Source organism: Chrysochloris asiatica, unplaced genomic scaffold, assembly GCF_000296735.1.
Source record: "Chrysochloris asiatica unplaced genomic scaffold, ChrAsi1.0 scaffold00006, whole genome shotgun sequence".
NCBI classification, from domain to species: Eukaryota; Metazoa; Chordata; class Mammalia; order Afrosoricida; family Chrysochloridae; genus Chrysochloris; species Chrysochloris asiatica.
This window is the reverse complement of record NW_006408524.1, coordinates 23,390,141-23,412,231: the sequence shown is the minus strand read 5'-3', so window position 1 is coordinate 23,412,231 and position 22,091 is coordinate 23,390,141. Positions and strand designations below refer to the sequence as shown.

Here is a 22,091-nt window from a genome sequence, read left to right as displayed (position 1 = left end):
ATTTGGAGTAGGTGTAAGCTAAATAAAAAAACATTAAAAATTCTAAATAGGAGTGCGAATCTCTTGAACACATGTTTTGTTATAATCAGATCTACTTTCTTCCATGAGCAAGTCATGCTGTCCAGCAGGCATTTGTGAAACTCACGTTTGGGGTCTAATTGACATCCTTCTCCAAGTTTGTGGCAGTATTTATTATTTATTCACATCTAGTAATGAAATAGTATAAGCCACATACAATACATGTGCATGGAAAATGTTAAACTTCTTGTTTGTAATGCATAGACCTAAAGGGAAAATGGTCCAGGTCACCAGCAATGGAGTGTGTGATTAATGATCAGTGATTTAGTGATCAGTGATTAGTGGTTTTATTCAAACTGTTACCTCTGACCAGAAGCACACATCAGAGGATTAACAGGCTCTTTAGATAAATGCTCATTAGTGGAAGGGGAAAAGCAAAGATAATAGGCATGCACCCAGGGACAACTTTCGAAGAAAATCATTCCCGTTTTCAGAATAATAAGCTCTATTAACAGAAAGCCCCTTTAATTTAAAACTTGCTTTTATCTTGTAAATCAAAGTTAGATGTAAAAGTTTGTAGTGCCATTATAACCTAAATTTTCCCATATCCACTAGATGTGGATTATCTCAGTAGTGATATATTTTTTTTATTTAAATAAACAATTGGACCTTTAAAGCAACTGAGCCCTGACAAGTTCTTAACTCCCAGGGTCTGAAGGTGTCCCCCCTTCTAGGATGGCGCATGCTGCTTGCTAACTAGATGGCGCAATGTTATTTGGTGTTCTATGCTGGGTAGTTCAGGAGTATAAATTGAGCAAGTAGCTGCTTGTGAAGTGTTCTTCAACACTTAATAACAAAGTTGATTCTGTGTTGACTTGGAGGCTAGATAGTCCTACAAGTTTTTAGTCATATTTTCCATGTCAGTTAAAGCTAGGGAGTTAAAGACTACTGGAAAAATTAGTCTCATTTCTAAAAGAAATTTAGAGAACGAGGGAGGAAAGGAAGTCTGAGAACCCAGGAGGTACTTGTGGACTACAGAAGTGATTGTAAAGTAGCAGACCTGTTCTTTTGACTCAGAGTTAGTTCCTCAGTCTTGTAGTCTGAAATAGTGGTCCAGATTCTCAGACATTTATTTTCTTCCTAATCTTGCTGGTGAAAAAAAGAAGTTACTAGAAAGAAAGGAAGGTCAAAAGCAAAACAAAACAAAAAAACCCAACATTTGATTTGGTGACTGCAGTAAACAAGACGTTGCTGATTTTATTATAAAGCTAATGGTAAGATGATATTTATTATGCTGAGAGAAATTTGCACTTAGTTAAATGGAATTAATCTTGTATTTTCGTTGATAGAATTCAGAATTGGAAGTCTTGATTTTCTCTGTGTTTTAAATATTGCTTTTGTCAGTTTCTGGTGCATATGGTCTGTGTACGTATGTGTGTGTGCATGTGAGTTTGAGTATATGTGAATAAAACCATTATTTTCTGACTAAAATATGTTCATGATCATGTAGACTGCAGTGTGTACTCTAAGGAGCAAGCTAAATCATGTGTCAGGTAAGAATCACTTTTTCACAAGCTTTCATGAATTACTTCAATAAGCACTTCAATTGTTAGAAGGAAGGAATTCTTTAAAAAGAAACCAAGCAAAAAAGTTTTTAAAAACAAGCAAACAAGCCTTTTTCCAAATCCAAACCTAGGTATGCATTCTCCCCCTGCTGAAGGTGCTAGTGATTGAATATCAGATATTACTCTAATTTTTAAACTTGAAGGAAAACCATTTTGTGACTGTGTTTCCAGAACTTACTTGTGTTTCCCCACAATTTCTTCTCATTTGCTTTTACTTATTGAATTTTATATAGATAGGTAATTTTTAAATCCTTACTGATTCGTATTGATTTTCATTTTTCAACTTTGCTTAGGTTAAACATGTCTTCTCAATTGGATAAAGCTATCTCCCAACAAACTGTTTGTGAATGAAAATGGACAATTCCTATGAGTAGCCTGTGAGTCAGAAGTCAGTTTGTCTTTAAATATAGTTTATAGCTGAGTAGAAAGATTATTAGAATATTTCCTTTAAAAAGTGGAACCCATACCTTTGTTTCTATATCTCTGTGATGTTGCACCTTTTATTTGAATAGGTGAGTTGAATGGTGGTTTGTAGACAGACTTTTCTTGTAAGCCTTTCAATTACACTGAGTTGACGATTTTCATTGCAACTATTTGCCAGTTTCCAACACCTGCAGATTCAAAACCAGCCAAGCTTGAGCTTTCTATGACTGTTTGTACTGATGTCAAGTCCCTGGTTTCCCTGTTTCTCACCATAACTTGCTTGTTAGCAATGATGCATCACTGTTGTATAGGATACCCTCAGTGCTGGAGTTTGTTTTTTATTAGGCTGAAAATTATATTGTGGGAGGGGGATGTTCACTGGATCCCCAAGATGGAAACTTTGCATTTGAAGTTGGTTTTCTTCCTGTGATGTTGGGGGATCTGAGTAAACTTATTATTTTTGTCATCTTTTCTTTTCTTTCTTTGCTTCACTTCAAAGCAGTGTTGTTAGTCACAAAATAAATGTGATCATGGCTGGGGCTTCCCATCTATATGCCTCTTACAAATTGGATTTCTATAGCAATTTAAGGTCCTTTTTTTTTCAAGGCAGCTTTCTTGGATGGAGATGGAACAATGATCTCAGTCAATTCATTATCTTGTCCAGTTTGACTATCAGCCACATTATGGGAATCAACCAGTGCTTTTGTAAATGAGTGTATATGAATTTAAATCTAGGGCTATTTCTCTGAATTCTATTTAAGAAAATTATGCCATTGAGATAAGGTAATAAACAGGGGCAGTAGCCTCCAGTATCTAAGTGTGGTAAGAAGCACTTTCAGATATGCTAAACAGACTTACAGGCACAGCAGAATCTTTTTGTGGTGCTATTTGGAAAGTAAAGAAGCTATCCGTTTTGTGGCGTTGCTTTAAATAGAAACAATGGCACATTAAAAAATGACATTGCGTTTAATGTTTTCACTAAAGCGTTATAACATTTTGTAAGTAAGGAAAAAGATAGACAATTAGTGATTTTTGAGGCTCCATTAGTATTCCATTGTTGGGAATCACAAATCATGGGCTTAACGTATGAAAAAAAGAGAACACTTTTAGAAGTTTCCAGGTAGTGATAAGACTATTCCAGAAATAAGAGAACATGTTTTGAAGCTCTTATGAGGACTTTGAGACTTTCAAAGTAAAGTTTAGGAAGTTTGAGATGAATTTCTAAATTTGTATGATGTTTCATTTACATTTCAGTAATTTTCCTTCCCAGCAACACTCCTTAGTAACATTTCATGTATATTTTAGATACTGTTTTTCTGTTTCCCTTGAAGTTCACATTTCTAATTCCTACTCTTAAATTAACAAGAATTGAAGGTATCATCTTGGCATTTGGCTTGAACTAATCCTAGATAGAATGCTGGTATGGTGCTGTAGAATCAGCACTGGACCGTGAACCACAGGTTGGCTGTTCAAAACCACCAGCTACTCCAGAAACACTATACAGGATCACTATCAGTTGGAACTGACTCGATGGTACTAAGCAATAAGAATCCTAGAGGGAGCAAAAGAATTCCTTTTGGGGAGGGATTCGGATGTTGAGATAAGAAGGCTGATAGAATTATGTAGGCAGATGCTAGAACTGGGAACGATTCCCCCTGGAAACGTGGGAACGATTCCCCCTCTGATAGACCAGCCTCTTCTATCAGAGATAGAAGAAAATCTAAGGCCTAGTGATAGCCTTTGACTCCCCAAAGGTCCAAGCAAGAGAGTGCTAAATGAGGCTTAGAAGTCAATTCCAGATTCCAGGTTAACTTCTCTTTCTCTGAAGCAGGCTTTATGTATGCAGATTGAAATGTCTATCCATAAATGCCCTTGTCATGAAGGAAACCTAACCCATAGCTTTAGATACTTTGCTCTTTTCAAGCCTTTTGACCATTACTCTTTCAAAGCTGTATTTCTATCAGCTCTTTTGGAAAGAATGCCCTGTAATAGAAACTGTGGTTTCTATTCTAGTTTATTCTTACAATATTAATGCTGTGTTAATTTTTCTAATATTGACCTCTGAATTTGATTTCAAATTAAATTCTTCTTCACAGTTTTTATAAGCTTGCTCTGTAAATGTAAATGATACCGTTCATTCACCTTGTGGGTGAGACTAAAAACCAGACAGAAATAAAACTGGTCTAAAAGTCTGCCTTTTCTCTGTCATTGGAAGAAGGGATCTGAAAAACTGTGTAAAGATGAAATCATAATCTTCCTTTTTGTCAAATAGAGCAGCAAGTGCTAGTTTCACTCTGGAAATATGTACTTGGGCCCAGGACCCATCCATACATCTTCTCTTTACTGGTTGGTATATAGGAGAGTATTTGAAGATGAATACTACTAAGAAGTGAGTTGAGTCTCGAAGTCTACTTGCTCTTTGAGATTTAACTGGCAAAGCCCAACTGGTCATTATTTCTAGAAATCACATGTGCAACCTAGGGGGCTCCAGAGCTCCAAAAATTTGATTTAAGATGACATTTAGGAAATGCTGTATTTAGGATGGAGAACAAGAATATCTAAATAGAAATCTTGAATGCATCTACTGTATGTGTTGTTTGGCCAGATCTATAGGTTTCTTCTCCAGCTCTTTGCATGAAAGTTTTATAACAGCAGTTAGGTCTCTTTAATTCTTCCATTAAACTAAGGACTCTCTGTGTTGTAGGCTTGATTTTTCAAATATATCATATTCCAGCCAGTTTTACACAATTATCTCTCTTCTGGATTCTCAAGAGTGAGAAAGCATATTCAACAACAGCAGCAAAAACCACCTTTGTTTTTATTTGAATTAGCTGATTATTATAATAAATAAATTTGATATACACTTCCCCAGTTCTGGTAGGACCATTTCACTTATCAAAATAAGATTTTCTTCTTCAGTTAAGTGATGATGCTGTTTAGCTTCTGAATAACTAGCATAGTGGTTACTAATTGGGCTGCAAACCACAAGGTCAGCAGTTCGAAACTACCAGCTTGACCGTGGGAGAAAGATGAGGCTTTCTGTTCCCGTAAAGATTTACTGCCTCGGAAACCCTGGACAGGGTTGCTATGAGTCGGAACTGACTTCACGGCACATAACCACCAACCACCAATCGACCACCTGGAGTCCTGGTAGGATAAGCACTGGACTGCTAGTCGCAAGGTTGGGGGTTCAAGTTCTCCAGCTGCTCATCTGAAACCCTATACAGGGTTACTGTGAATTGGAACTAACTTGATGGCACTTAACAACAACAACTATATAGGCACCAAGGAGTCCTGGTGGAATGGTGGTAAATCACTGGGCTGCTACAAAACATCAGTGGTTCAGACCTACCCAGTGGCTCCACGGGAGAAAGATGTGGCATGTGACTTCTATAAAACATTTAGCCTCAGCCAGAAAAAAGTTGGCAGGGAAAGCAATATTATAGGCTCACGCTTCTAAATACTGAGCAGAGGCTGACAATGAGTTGAAGGTGGCTCTCAGATGCTGAGAGCCTACAGGGGCATTTATTAATAACTGTTGGTAGGTGTCATTGAGTCTGTTCCAACTCATTGTTGCTGTTAAGTGCCATAGAGTTGGTTCCAACCCATGGTACCCTGTATAGGGTTTCCAAGGAGCAGCTGGTGAGCTTGAATCTTGCAGTTCAAACAGCTTTGCAGTCTGGTGCATCAACCCACAGCACCACACCAACTCATAGCAACCCTAATATACAATAGAATGAAGAAGCACTGCTGAAATGACAACATGGGAAATTGTTCATGAGTCAAAAGTTGACCATCTACATCTTAAAAGTTCTTCATCCATTTTCTGCATTGTCTTTATGCTAACATTTCCCTGGTTTTATTTTTATTTTGTTTAAGCATTTTTTCTAGCTACTCTGTTTTCATGAGTGATCTTACACTAATATCACAAGTGTGTTCACAATGAAGAGAGGATTTTTTTTTTTTTTTAAACAGAAGACATCGATTTTAATAGTAAATCTTATTAGAAGTAATTAGCAAGACTCAAGAGAGAAAGAATATTTGGAACCAGATGGATGGCATTGTTGACTGTCATTCTTGACTTTGTAACAAGCTGTTGTACTACTTTGGTGAAAGTCAAAGGATGGAAGAAGGAACAACCAAGTTCTGCCTTGAACTTGTGCTTTTCTGTCTCTGTATCTGTGATAAGAGTGTTGGTCTAGACAAATGCTATCCATGATAGAAGCATTATGAGAGCCACAAATGCAAGTCACATATGAATTTTAAGTGTCCTAGTAGCCGCACTAAAAAGGTTAAAACAACAACAACAACCATACAAGTGCGATTAATTTTAATAACATATTTGATTTAAACCAATAAATCCTAAGAATTGCCGTTTCAACATATAACAATATAAGCATATTGATGTGATACCTTCATTCTTCTGTTTTTTTTTGTACTGTTGTTGTTGTTAAGTGCCTTCGAGTCGGTTCCGACCCATAGCGACCCTGTACAGGGTTTCCGAGGGTGTAAATCCTTACGGGAGTAGAAAGCCTCATCTTTCTCCCGCGGAGCAGCTGGTAGTTTCAAACTGCTGACCTTATGGTTCGCAGCCCGATTCGTAACCACTACGCTCCAGTGTATACTTTAAAATCTTTTGTACTAAGTCTTTAAAATCCAGTGCTGATCTCAATTTGTTGTTGTTAAGTGCCTTCTAGTTGGGTCCAACCCATAGGGACCTGGTATAGGGTTTCCAAGGAGCAGCTGGTGAGTTTGAACTGTCATCCTTGCAGCTCAAACAACTTTGCAGTCTAACGCATTAACCCACAGCGCTACACTAGGACTCCATCTCAGTTTAGACTAGCCCAAAGTATGTGCTCAATGGCCAGTTTGTGAGTTACTGATGATCGTATCAGACAATGCAGGGCTCTGTACTCTATGGTCCTTGATCTTGGCAGCCCAATAGAACCACTAATGGAACTTAGAAAAAATACTGATATCTGTCCCCCACCCCCCCCACCCCCCCAGGGATTCTGATTTAATTTATTTGGAATGGGGCCTGGGCCTCTGTATTTTTCAAAAGCTCCACAAGTGTTTCTGCTATGTGGCCAGAGTTGATAGCTGCAGTTCTGAACAGTTCTCCAAGGAATTGTCTACTCTAATATGCTGTGATTCTGTTTAAGAAAAGGGATTTCAGTAAAGTGTTCATTCAGAGTTCAAGGGCAGCTAGTATTTCTTTTAGGCATGTTGTATGCTGCAAAGCATAGCTAATAAAACACAAGTAGTAAGAATGCAAGCTTACAGAAGGAATACTTGAGAAAATAATTCTTTGCACAATTTATGAATTCTATTTTGTGTAAGTTTCATCTGTGACTGTTTTATATGGCCTGTTTCCCTAGGAATTTTGACAGGATTTGTGGCACAGGCAGCCCCTCTGAAAGCTTCCACTTTGGAAAAGGTCTAGATGCGCACAATTCAGTGAGTTTGCTAACTTATTTCATCATCTCCAATGCTACTTGCCTTCAGCTGTGTTTGGAGGGAAACTTGTTCCATTTCAAGCATCTTGTTCCCCTTTGGCTTTTCCCCTTGAAGCTTTAATGAGTTTTGTGTCATTGTAAAGACCCAACTCTCTTTTCTTGTGTCAAGATGTTAGTTATAACCCCTTAGACTTCAGGTTTTCATTCTATTTGTCACTTTTTAAACTATTAGAAAAACTGATATTTCTCAATATTTGTTTATTTGCAATACATAGTACGTGCATTCACAAAAACATGCAAAGAACTAACAAATAAAAAACAATAATTGGCAAATTTCTCTCTTTCCTTGTCCTGTTTTTTTCTTGTATGTGGTGGCTTGCCTTTTTTTTTTTTTTAAATCAGAGTCCACCTCAGGGATTGCCTTTTAAAAAAATGTGTGACCATTTTAACCATTTTTTAAGGGTGTGATTGAGCACCATTGATTACAGTCCCTGAGTTGGATGGCTACCATCCATTTCCAAATCCACACATCTTCTTACAGGTTCAGTAAACAGTATTGTGGCCCTTGGTGATGGTCCCTTGTGATTTCATGTTGCTGAGAGCCTCTGTGTCCCCAATTCTTGAATCATTTCATCTCTTTTCCTTGAATAGTAGCCTTTTTCCGAGTACTTGCCTGTCTGCCTGTGTGTTTTAATGTGACTTCAAACCAGTTTTAGATACAAAAATACGTGTTTGTCTACATTTTGTGTGAGATAACATTTACATTTTTGTAATATCATTCATTGGAATAGTTTTCACTTACAGTTAATTAAAACATACACTGATACCCATTTCTGCAGATGGAGAAAAAGAAATTGAGAAGGTTAGGCACTGTGTGGATTGATTACTGGTTGTTGTTGTTAAATGCCATCGAGTCGGTTCTGACTCATAGTGACCCTGTATAAGGTTTCCATGGAGTGGCTGGTGAGTTTGAACTGCCGACCTTAAGGTTCAAACCAACCTTGCAGTCCAGCACATTAACCCACAGCACCACAGTAGAACTCTGGTTACTGATTAGATCTTACATTTATGAGTGCCCTGTAGCTGAAATAATAAGTATTACCCTGGGTGGCTTCCAGGTGGGGATTTTCCAAATGTACATTTGAATGCATTTGTCAATTTGTCTTTGTATTCGTAAATAACATTCTTTCAGATAGTTTTCCATGTATTATTTATGTTTAAATGGTTTCCCTTGCTATCAGCTCTTGCTCCTCAGCTTCAGGCTACATGTAGCTGGGTTGATTAACAAATGCATACACATATTAACTTCTTTACATGGCATCTAGTCTAAGAGTCACAAAGAGACATCTGTTGCAAACCTGTGGTTTTGGCTATACCTCTGGAAGCTTTCTTTAAGCTACTTTGTGATTCAATGTTAGAGAACTATGTGGAAAGACAATGAGATTAAAGATCTAAACTCAGCTCTTTTGGGGATTGAAGGTAAATGGCTTTAGGTATTTATTCATTGAGAAACATAGACCTCTAGCCAGTTGTTGCTAAGTGCCATCGAGAGTTGCTTCAAACTCATAGTAACCGTGTATAATTTCCAAGGAGTGCTGGTGAGTTTGAATAGCCAACTTTTTGATTAGCAGTCCAGTGTTTATTCTACAATGCCATGCCAGGACTCCAGACTCTGTCCTAGCTCCTAAATTAATTTTAATAGGACATTTTAGCTCCTGATATGTCACTGTACTGTCCTCAAATTTGGTATAGAGTCAATACTTGTTAGTATTGTTTTGTTTTCTCCTAATAGTAGCCATAAGATTGTACTTACTTGCAGCTTCTGTCTGTACCATTATGTTCTCCATTCAAGCCATAATTCATCATGTAATTCATGACCATTGCCAGGGAAGGACTATCAGGGTTTGGTCTAAGCATTAGGCTAAAATTAAAACAACTTTAACGTCATGTAATCATGTATTTGTGTGCCTATGACTGTATATAAGTAAAAGTGCTGGCCAATGAGAATGAGAATATGTTACTAGCACAATACTTTTAAGTAATAACACACGTACCATTTTTTTAGGATTGTTGTTGTTGTTGTTAAGTGCCATCGAGTCAATTCCTACTCATAGCGAGCCTGTATAGAGTTTCCAAGGACAGGCTGGTGGGCTTGAACAGCCAGCCTGGTGGTTAGCAGTCTAGTGCTTATCCTATATGGCCACACCAGGATGCCCAAGGACAAATTGTAACTGCTTTTGAACAAATATCTATTTGTAACATTGACATACATTATATCTCTCTAATATGGAGTCCTGGTGTGGCGATGCGGGTTAATGTGCCAGACAGCAAAGCCATTTGAACTGCAAGGTCGGTGGTTCAAACTCATCAGTTGCTCCTTGGAAACTCTATACAGGGTTGCTATGAGTCAAAACTGACTCGACAGCACTTAACAATAACAACAACATCTGGACATTGGAGGGAGGTTCAAAAAATTTGTGGAAAAATGAAATGAAGAGATCATGGAATCCTACCACCAACTTTTTGACGCTTTCTCTCTGATGTGTGTGTGTGTATTTGATGAAACACTATGCCTAGATTTAAAAAAATTAAAACCATATTTAAGATATTCTTCTTTTCTAATAAGGTTTGTCTAAGCACACATGGGTTACAATTTCGTCTTCCAGCTTTGCAAAGCCAGGTAACTACCAGCCTCCACTCTTAGTGCTGGGCAGTGGTGACATCATCAGTGGTGATGGTACACAGGGCTTTGGCACCAGGAAACAGTTTGTAATTTAAAATTGTACTTTGTGCTAAATACCCATGCTAATCTCCAAACCATTCAAAATATTAAAACAAAACATCAATTTCTGCCCATTGGACAGAGGAAGTATTGACAGAGAAGTACAGCTATTTTTTCAAGGGACTCAGAAGTGCTTGCAAATATCAGAAAGGAAAATAGCACATAACCCATGGAAGCAGTGTGCCTGGGGAGAGGGGCACAAATGGTTATGCACTAGGCTACTAATTGAGCTAAGGAACCCTGATAGCGTAGTGGATTACAAGCTGGGCTGCTAACCAAAAAGTTCAAATCTACCACTCACTCCATGGGAGAAAGATGAGGCGTTCTGCTCTTGTAAAGATTTACAGCCTCGGAAATCCTTTACAGGGTCATATGAGTCAGAGTTGAACTGGTGGGTGGTTCAAATCTCCCCAGATGATCCTTGAAAGAAAGGCCTATTGCTGTATTCCAAAAGATTGCAGCCAATGAAAACTTGAGGGAGTGCAGAACTACACTGACACATGTGAGGTTGCCTTGAGTCAAAATCAACTCCACCGCAACTGGCTTGGTTTTTTACTTCGAAAGAGTCGTCCTTAAGACAACCAGGCTAACCCTTGAACCTCAGGTTAATTTTTGTCCTTTACAGGAAATGTACATGTGTTTTTTATTTTGTTTTTGGTACAAAAATTGCAACTTTAAAAGGAAAGCTGTAAAAGTAAATTATATGAGTACTCTATTTAATATTTAACCCTGGAGATCTTACAATCCTTTACAGAGCAATAAGGGATAAGGTTTGTTTATGTCCATTTCCCATATGGAGAAATAGAATGCATAGACCCTTTGTTCAAAGTCTGATGTAGCATATGTTTTAACATCTTAAAGGGAGAGGAAGAAATAATCTAAAAAGGGAGTTTGTACTTGTGGTCAAAGCAGAGGGTATAACAGACATGGGTGGTATGATTCTGACACAAGGGAATTTGGGGGAAGCCAGCAGCTAGGCACAAAATAGTGAATGCCTCTTTTCTGCAGATTGGCTTACATCTAGGTGGGCCCTAAGAATAGAAAGCTGCATCATCCAGTTGGAAACACATGACCATGTGGTATTCTTTGAGTATCTCTATTTGAGTCCTAATGTGGCACTATCAAATCAGCATTCTCTTTTCATTCCTTTTTCCCATGAACTTTTTGAAGCCACAGTTGCTAACCACAAGGTTGGCAGTTCAAACCTACCTTGGAAACCCTAGACAGGGTCGCTATGGATTGGAACCAACTTGACAGCACTTAACAACAACATTTGTATGCACCTGACTGTCTTTTTCAGTGCAGGGATATATTTCACTGAGATCAATGAAGAGTGGTGGTGGTGGTGGTGGTTATGTGCTGTGGAGTTGGTTCTGACTCATAGTGACCCTGCATAGGGATTCTGAGCCTGTAATTCTTCAGGGGAGCAGAAAGCCTCATCTTTCTCCTATGGAACAGCTGGTAGTTTTGAACTGCTGACCTTGAGGTTAGCAGCCTGACTCATAACCACTACGCTAACCTGGCAAAATAGTCTTATAGTTTCTGTGAGTCCTGGTGTGACATGTAGGATAAGTACTTGACCACAAGCTCAGTTTGAACTTCAAGGTCGGCAGTTCAAGCTCACCAGCTGCTCATCAGAAACCCTATATAGAGTTGATATGGGTTGGAACTGACTTGATGACACTTAACAACAACAACAGCAACGCATCACAGGGACACTGACCAACAAGAAGTTGTCTTGAGAGGAACAATCCAGAAGTTAGAAATTCTGGCAGTAGATCATAGTAGGAATGGTGGAGAAAATCAGGGATATTTGGGTTGGAAAGGAAAAGGCTCAGGACTGTACATTTACCAAAGAATAATATGTGGACATAGAGAATATATTTCCTGACTTTGTGTCTGTGTGCAGGAAAAATCAGTGAAAGTTGGGGAAGGAATTGGGGGTAGTAATTTTGCTGTATTTACTGTTTTGGATCCAAAATGAGAAGAATTTTTAAACAAGTAGAGCTATACATCAATGGAGTGGATGATCTCAGAAATTAGTGACCTACCTGGCCAAGAGGTCCTGGTGTGGCTCTTTGAGTTAATGCTCTGGACTGCAAAGTCAGTTTGAACTGAAAGGTCGGTGGTTCAACGTCACTAGCTGCTCCTCAGAACCCCTATACAGGGTTGCTATGGGTCAGAACCGACTTGATTATGTAACAACAACAACCTGCCCATACAGTACCCATAAGAACAGTAAGAACAGTTTCTAGAGGCAGTGAAAGGGGGGTTGGGATGAGGGGGCTGGGCCATTTCTTCCTCACTTTGTTGATTATGGATCTGTTTAGCAATCCCGTGAATGCTGGGGAAATGTTTCTAGAAAAATGACATGCAGATGCTTGTTCATTAGAAGGTTCATGGACTTCCAGAAGTCACGCGTTCCAGATTATAAAACCTAGACTTGCTGGTTCCTGAGAAGCTTTCCAATGTTCTCTGGACATGGGGGCCTGAAGTTATCATGGTTGAATAAGAATTCAAATGGTTCAATGTACATGTCTTTGTGAATCCATTAGTTGTATCTAGATAAAAATGCCACTTGAGTTAATGAACTTAGGCTAGTGTGCATACTCAGAATGACCATTAAACATTACTTGGGTTGTCATTGGTGGTTTTCAATGAGGGTATCTGCCTATTTGGTGAAGACAACTGATGGAGAAAACCTTACATTTTTAGGGTTTTCAAAGTAATCTTATTTGGTGCTTTCACAATATTATGGGGTATTCAGGATGGCAATATCATTCCCATTGGATGGATGAGCTAAAAAGTGCCCGATTCAGAACTAGAATTGAGACATCTTTTTCTGCTGTCCAGCTGCCTTTTCTTCCTTCACTTTGTCCTTTTTCCTGGCCTCCCTGCTATCCACACAACCCTGATGGAGTCAAGTGTGCTTTTGTGGGGTTTTCTTTTTGTCACTAAGAAGGAGCAACAACTTGCCATAAACCAAGAGACTCGTCTTCCAGCCAACAGTATCAGGAGTCTAGCTGGAATCTAATCTGTGTGATGGTTATGTGTGTCACATACTGAAAGGTTTGCATGAAGTATGGAAGGGTGAGAAGGAACTACAAGAGGGACTTCAAGAAGTTTGTGGAAAAATCCCATTCTCTTTGCACCCCCTTTTTTCTCATGAAGTTTTGAAGCCACAGTTTACTCTTTGAGCAATGTGGGGGTTAAGGGGTGCCAACTCCCTGCACAGTCAAAACACTGAGTCCCCCAAACTCAACTACTAACAGTTTGCTGTTGGCCAGAGCCCTACCAATAACATAAACAATCAATTAATCAGTATTTTGTATGTTGCTGTATTATGTATGACACCCACGTAAAAGCTGAATTTTCAATATGAGATAAAAAAGTATTCCACAAGAAGGCTTTCTTATCTGCTGGTGTAGCTCCAGTGAGGACTTTATGAATTTTCCTTTCTTTTCTTCTTCTTCTTTTTTTTCACAATGGTCCTTAACATTGGATACTTTTTTTTGAAACGGTGGGCAACAGCAGTTGCAGATCTCAGTCATTGGTACAGATCAAGCAATCCAGCTTTTTCCTGTAATGTCATGAGTCTTCTCTGCTTCTTGGAAACCCTTATGGCATCACCAGTGGCACTTCATATGGGTCCTACGGTGCCCTCCAATGTTCATGGTATTGCAGTGAATATGGTGAAAAATATGTGAAAACTGTGAGAAGTAGTGTTTTCTGCTGTAATATATGATCGGAGAGATGAACTGCTTACATAAAAATGGTTAGTGTCACATGATGTTAAAATATGCCTAGATAAGTGGACTTTCACATTTCAAATCTGTGTTGTTCAACGTCAACTGTACTTATCCTTTAATAGTATTCTTACTTTTTGTCCTTTTCTCCCTTCCTCCTCTCTTTCTCCTTATCTTGCTCCCTTCCTTGTTTTACCAAATATTTACCAAGCATCTATTATGTGTCAGGGAGTCCTGGTGTGGCAATTGTGGGTTAATGCGCTGGATTGCAAAGTCAGTTTGAACCTGCAAGGTCGGTTGTTCAAGCTCACCAGCTGCTCTTTTGATTCCCTATATAGGGTTGCTATAAGTCAGAACCAACTCAATGGCACTTAACAACAACAAAATTATGTGTCTGGTGCTAGGTGATACATGATCAAAAACTGATCATAAAGTCCCTTTCCTCACAGAGCTTGCAAGGAGGGGAGACGTTAAGCAAGTCATTGCCATGAAGTCGTGTGGGAGGAGGTGACAGAGATGCAGGCAGCTAAGGGGGTAGTGTTGATTTCAATGCAAGAAATTAACAGTGACGTGGCTTAAGGTGGTATCAGATTCCAAAGTTTTTAAGAGACAGGATCAATATGAGAGATGAGGGAAAAGGAAGGGGAGAGACTCATCCTAAGGAAAAGATGAGCTAAGCAAGACAAACTTGACTCCACAATGAAGTTGGGGTCCTTTGTGGTGGAGGGATTCCAGATCAGTGTCCCATGGGTTTATTTCTGAGTCTATGGGAGGGAACAGAACGAACAAAGACAAAAAGAATAACTCGCCTAACAAATGGTGATGCAGTCATTGGGTTGAAGGCTGAACAGTTTTCATAAACTCTGTGGACTCCTGGAGCTGTGCTGTACGATCAATACTGGACTTGGAACCACAAGATCAGTAGATCAGACCCACTAGCTACTCCTCAGAAACTCAGGGTCACGATCAGTTGGAACCAACTTGACAGCACTTACCCACAACAACAACAACAACCAGTGAGTAGCTCCCACAGGGAAAGGAGAGAGGCACTCCCTCAAAGCAGCCACAGGAACCAGTGCATGGAGAGTGGGACCCAGTGATACCGTGGCAGGTGTACCTGGAGCCCCATGGGCTGGCAGACTGGGTGTAATGTGAATTGAAACCAGACATTTTTTTGGGCACAATTAAAAACAAACCTCTGATGTGCCCTCAGAGAAACAGAGAAGCAGTCTTCAGGATTTGGGATCCATCTATTAACAGGTATGGACAAAAGTCAGCAAAGCACAAATTCAACCACCAGGTTATACTTTGAAGTAGAAGCATGCATGTTGCACTGATGAATGAATTTGCTAATGTGGGCATTGCCCTCAGTTTGGCATTGAATGTGTCTCTAGGTTAGTGAAAGAACAACATCAAAGGGGCAACATCGACTTAGCCTGAGAACAAATGACTTTCACAGCTATAGTTCATCAGCTTCCCAGGCATAAAATCATTGTTTTGATGTGCTTATCATATTTACAAAGACAGAATTCAAACACACACACACACACACACACACACACAGACACACACACACCCTAGGTTGAGCATATATGTTTAAGTTATTTTCTGATTTTCAAGTTGTTAATGGATAGTTCATGCCTATGTGTGGCTTTGATTGTGCACAATAAAAGCATAAGAGATAGCATTCTATATTTTAAATACATATGATAATAAAAAGACAGACGACCCAATTAAGAAATAGGCAAATAATTTAAAGAGATGCTTTTCCAAAGAAGATATACAAATAGCCAGTAAGCACATGAAATGATGTTCAACATCACTAGTCCTTCAATCTAAACGGGGTCTCTCAGTTACATACTCTAGCTACCCTGAACTTCTATTTTTGTAACATTCAACAGATTTTTGAATTTATATATTATTGGTGTGCTTTTAAATGAGAAATTAGGGGAAAAAAATAAAAATCTTCCTGCCCCTTCATTTATATATTTTTGGTGTGCGTTTTAATTAGACGTTAGAAAAAAAATCAAAATCTGCCTGCCCCTCTAGAATCTGAATTCTGAGAGGTCAAGGATCTAGTATGTTTTGTTTGTGGTCATTGCCTCAGCATCTAGTCCACTGGCCCAAAGCAGACCCTGCAATATTTGCTACTGAATGGAAGACTGTTTTTCATTGATTACTTTACACATGGTGTGTTGCAGTTCCTCTACTTTAACCATATAATTCCAAGAGTAATCATGTTGTTGTAGGGTGCCCTTGAATCAGCATTGACTCTTAGCGACCCCATGTGACAGAGGAGAATTACTTTAACGAGTTTTTTGATTGTTATTGTTTTGGGAGCAGGTGGCCAGTCTTTCTTCCATAGAGCTGCTGGGTGGGTTAGAACTACCAAACATTTGCTTGAGTTGAGTGCTTAACCTGTGCCACCAGGACTCCTTAGAATGTTGTTATTCTTAGGTGCCACTCAGTTGGTTTTAACTCACAGTGACTCTACGTACAACAGAAGAAAACACTGCCCGCTCCTGTACCATCCTCACTAGCTTTCCCACGTTTGGGCCCATTTTTGCACCCATCTCATTGAGGGTCCTCTTCTTTCTCACTGACCCTCTACTTTACTGAGCATAATCTCTTTCTCCAGGGACTGGTCCCTCCTGATAACATGGTGAATGCACATGAGATGAATTCTCAGCATCCTGGCTTCTAGGGGCATTCTGGTTGTACTTCTGCCAACACAAATGTTTGTTCTAATGGCAGTCCATGAAACATTCAATTTTCATCACCAACTCAATTCAAAGGAACACATTCTTGTTTTAGTCTAATTCATTGTTCAGCTTTTGCATGCATATAAAGTGATTGAAAATACCATGGCTTGGGTTTATTGCTGTTGTTGTTAAGTGCCGTCAAGTCAGTTCCGACCCAAAGAGACCCTGTATAGGGTTTCTGTGGAGCAGCTGGTGATCATGAACTGCCATTCAAACGGCTTTGCAGTCTGACGCATTGACCCACAGCGCCACACCAGGACTCCATGGCTTGGGTTGTTAAGTGCTGTCAAATCGATTTCGACCCAGAGCGACCCTGTATAGAGTTTCCAAGGAGCAGCTGGTGATTGTTGTTGTTGATAAGTACTGTTGGAGTCGGTTCCGACTCATAGTAAGCCTGCACAGGGTTTCCGAGGCTGTAAATATTTATGGGAGCAGAACTGCCTCATCTTTCTCCCGCGGAACCGCTGGTAGTTTCGAACTGCTGACCTTGAGGTTGGCAGCCCTACTCGTAACCACTACATAGCTAGTGATTAGGTGATCCTTAATCCTCAAAGTGACATCTTGCTTTTTAAAACTTTAAAGAGCTCTTTAGTAGCAGATTTGTCCAACGCAATATATCGTGTGATTTCCTGACTGTTGCTTCCCTGGGCGCTGATTGTGGCTCCAAGTTAAAAAAAAAAAAAAAAAAGTCCTTGACAATTTCAGCCTTTTCTCTGTTTTTGTGATGTTGCTTATTGGTCCATTTGTGAGGATTTTTTTTTTTTAATTTTGTGTTGCGGTTTAATCAGTATTCATTTTCCTGAGTAAATACTTTAAGTCCTCTTCATGTTCAGGAAGCAAGCCTGTGTCATTTGCATATTGCAGGTTGTTAATAAGCCTTCCTCTAATTCTGATGCCAATTTCTTCTTCATATATTCCAGTTTCGTAGATTATTTGCTCAGCATACAGATTGATTTTCTTCTTATCTTCCTAAAATATTGACTAACTGCGTATTTAATGGGTCCATCTGCCTTTTGTGAACACTAAATAATAATATGTGAGGAGCACTGGGTTGTGGTTGAAAGTAGAATGGTAGCTTGGCCAGGAAACTCTGAAAATAAAGGAATTGAAGGTATATGTAAACTTCCTAATCATAATCCCCCACCTCCTGTTTCCTGTGAGTGACTTTGTTGCATTTTTGTGGGCAACTCAATCTAACATCCTCTGAGACTAGTTTATAGAGTGACCTTTGACAAGACCTATTGCTTACTACTGGCCTTGTTTTTCAAGAGAGAGGTTGGAGGAGGAGAGGGGTGGGATACTGTGTGGGACTCCAGATCGAACAGGCAGATGACCTTTTATGGCTCTTAGAAGGGCCTTTGTGTCCATACTCATCCTGGGAGATTATAGGAAATTTTATGCAAGGGAAGAGATTTGATTTACTGAGAAAGAGTTGTTAACTCACAACAGAGCTCTAGGCCTCTGTGTTTGGCAGTGTAAAACTGTTTGAAAACAGAATTAAATTAAGTTTCTTTACTATATTTAAAGTTAGAGTGAGATTTTGGAGATGCCAGTGTTGTTTGGGAAACACATATACTAGTTCAGGGAATACACATTTGTATGTATGTTGTGAAGAGTCATCCAATCACTTTTGGCTCATAGTGACCCTGCATAGGATTTCTGAGGAGCAGCTGGTAAGTTTGAACTGCCAACCTTGTGGTTAGTGGTCCAGTGCTTATCCTATGGTGCCACACCAGAACTTCTTTGTTCATTGTATGTATACACATGTCATCAATTTGATTTCAACTCAGGGCACCCCATATGTCTCAGAGTAGAACTGTGCTCCATAGAGATTTCCAGGGCTAATTTTTTCAGAAGTCGATTTTTAGGCTTTTCTTCTAAGTTGCCTCTGACTAGACTTGAGTCTCCAACCTTTAGATGAGTAGTCAAGTGCATTAAACATTTCCATCACTGGCTACACACACACACACACATAGCTAGAGACGGATTAATAGATAGATACAGAAATACGTGTCAGTTGGGAAATTATGTGAAAAAGCACCATTTTAATAAAGAACATGCTTGTGGAAGATGTCCACTCATCAATACCCATTAAGCATTTGCAGTTCGAGACAAGGACCTAGGCACTGGGGAGCAGTGGTGGCTTCCTAGAATTTATGATATCTACTAAATCTCAGTTTCTTCATCTGTAAAATGGAGTTAGTAACATTATCTACTTTATTCTCTTTTCATGAGGAGCAAATGGCCAGGACTTTGACAACACCAGTTAGGTTTTCAAATGCCGTGTAAATTTAAGTGGTTACTGTGATTGATATTTCAAATGTACCTATCACTCACTTTGGGAATACATCATGATTAGTGTCTAGTATTTCTAGTTTCAAATATTTCCCTTCTCCAAATAACCTAACCTTTTACTCTTATAACACAGGGAGCTAAAATGACTTTGCATCATTGTTGTTGCTAGTTCTGTTGAGTCCGTTTGAACTCATAGTGACTGCACGTGACAGAGTAGAACTGCTTCATAGGGTATTCTGGGCCCTGGTGGTGACATGGTTAAAGTGCTTTGCTGCTAACAGAAAGGTTGGAGGTTGAAACCCACCAGTAACTCCATGAGTAACAAATGTGGCAGTCTTTTTTTCTTAAAGATTACAACCTTGAAAAAGCGCTATGAGGTAGTTTTACTCTGTCAGGTAGATTCACCATGAGTTGGAATCAACTCACTGGCAATGAGTTTGGTTCAGTATGGTGGGGGTATTCTTTATGGGAGCAAGAGACAGGCTACTCACCAGTGGGAGGGCCTGACCATTTGAAGAGGAAACACCCAATCAATGAATGGTAAATCCATAGAGTACCACTGAGGTCCCCCACCAACCAGCCTCCATGTACCTACCACCCTCACATCTAACCAGCCAGTGCCCCATCATCTGGTGCTGCCAAGCAGGAGCACCCATGTTTCCATGTTCAGAGTCAGTTGGGAGTGCTCCCTGCCTGGTGAAAGTTCAGAGCAGTCTCCACACTCATTGCACCCTTTTCTTTCCCTGCTGGAGGCCCATGTACTGGCGGCACCGCCTCTTCCCAGCCTGTGCCCATGAACCAGTGGCACACCTCACCACACTCCCTCATACTGGGGGATGGCAGCTCAGAGATTCCCTTCTCCACCTAGCCACCAGCACTGGGGGCCCACTGACCAGTGGCATCCCCTAATCCTGACCCCTGTGTTGCAATGTGACCAGTGGGAGTGTCCACCACACCAGTGCTGAGCAACTGTCAGGAGAACTCCCTACAACTTCACCTGCTAACAAGTTGACATGTCCCCGCCCATGGACAGGCAGGCCACGTAATACCTACTTCTAATCCCTCATACCCCTAACTCCAGAGAAAACCAACCAACCCACTGTCACCAAGTCCATTCTGACTCCTAGTGATCCTAGAGTAAAGAGTAGAAGAGCTCTCTAGCAGTGTCTGAGTCTGTAAATCTTTATAGAAACTGCCTCATCTTTCTTACATGGAGCTGCTGGTGGGGTTCAAACCACCAACCTTTCAATTATCAGCCCAAATTTTCATATGCTGTGCCACCAGATTGCATGCTTTGAGACCCCTAGATCTACTCCCACCTACTCAGATGCTAAATTGAACCTGCACAGAGGTCCATCTTCATCCAGTTGGGTAGTACCACCTCTTGGTGGCTATGAAGACAACCTGCTCTGGTTGCCATTGGACACACTAGCTGCTAATACCATTATGGAAGAACCACACCATCCTACGAGAATTTTAGAGTGACCTCGACCAACGAACAATTGCCTCCTCACCATCAGGGAAAGGACCTGCTCACATACTCCTACTCAGTAGTGTTGTTGTTGTTATGTGCTGTCGAGTTTGTTCTGACCCATAGTGACCCTGTATAGGGTTTCAGAGGCTGTAAGTCTTTACAGGAGCAGAAAGCCTCGTCTTTCACTCATGGAATGGTTGGTAGTTTTAAACTGCTGACCTTGAGGTTAGCAGCCCCATTTGTAACCACTATGCTACCAGAGCTCCTTACTTAGTACTGTAAGAGAAGGTAAATTAGTCTATAAATAAGTAAAATAACAACTAATGCCTTTGTTATTGACATAAGGCAATAATAAGCCATGTGAAGAAACAAGGCAGGATGGTTCAAACAAATGAGCAAGATAAAAGAACGGAAAACCTTTCAGAGGAAGTGCTGAAATAAAAAATTCAATATTTAGGATCATCAAAGTGATAAAAATAAATGGAAAAAAACCTTAGAAGAATTCAGGAAAAGAATACAAGAATAAAACGACAAACTCACTAGTCAAATAGAAACCATAAAAGAAAAACAACTAGAAATTCAGAAGTTTAATAATAAAAGATCAGAATCAGGTAACTTAATAGAATTAATGGAAGACATCATTAGCAAAAGAGAAGACAAATACCTTTTGTACTAATCTGTTTGAGAAATGATCAGAAAAAAAGAAAAAAGCAAAGAAACTCTAAAGGTTAATGCACTGCTAACTGCAAGGTTGGTGGTTCAAACCCACAAGTCAATCCTTGGAAGCCTTATACAGAATGACTGTGGGTTAGAACCAAGTTGACATTTAACCATTTCAAGAGGTAACATGTGATCTGGATGGTCAACACTTGTTATTTTTGGTGATGGGAAAGGCAGTACCCAAAGGCTACACAACTACTCCAAGGTAAATGAAGACACTGAGAAGTTTTTTTAGAACAACAGCAATTGTGACACTCCCCCCCACCCCAACCCCCCACAAAATTGTGTGTGGTTACACAGGTGTGTGGTTACACACAACGTCTAATTATATAGGAAGGTACATGGGAGTATGGGCAAGTGCATATGTATCCGTATTGTTGTTGTTGTTGTTGTTGTTGTTAAGTACCGTGGAGTCGGTTCCAACTCATAGTGACCCGGCACAGGGTTTCCAAGGCTGCATATCTTTACGGGAGCAGAAAGTCTCATCTTTCTCCCATGGAACAGTTAGTTGGTAGTTTCAAACTGTCGACCTTGAGCTTAGCAGCCTGATTCGTAACCACTATGCTACCAGAGCTCCTTTGTATGGTTGTTAGTTGACTCATTTCCTTCATTTTAGTCTTCTCTATCTTTCCAGTATTTAAAAATGAAATTTTGCATGTTTCATGTATGATATCCTTGTCCTCCTAAACTCATCGATCTTCGGTCATTAGTGTTTAATGCATCAAATCTATTTGTGAGATGGTCTTTAGGCTCAGATGGGGTATACTCAATGCTGTACTTTGGGTCTCAT

At 39.8% G+C, this 22,091-nt stretch overlaps 1 protein-coding gene across 1 annotated transcript in view; it reads left to right on the top strand.

Moving 5' to 3' along the window:
• The first annotated feature begins 860 nt into the window (after positions 1-860).
• The window catches only part of CREB5 (cAMP responsive element binding protein 5), a 583,431-nt gene continuing 562,200 nt past the window's right edge, over positions 861-22,091 (top strand). The window contains exon 1 of the mRNA XM_006832178.1: positions 861-1,292. Coding sequence (XP_006832241.1) covers positions 1,290-1,292 — 3 coding nt within the window. The 5' untranslated portion in view covers positions 861-1,289. The remainder of the gene's footprint in view (positions 1,293-22,091) is intronic.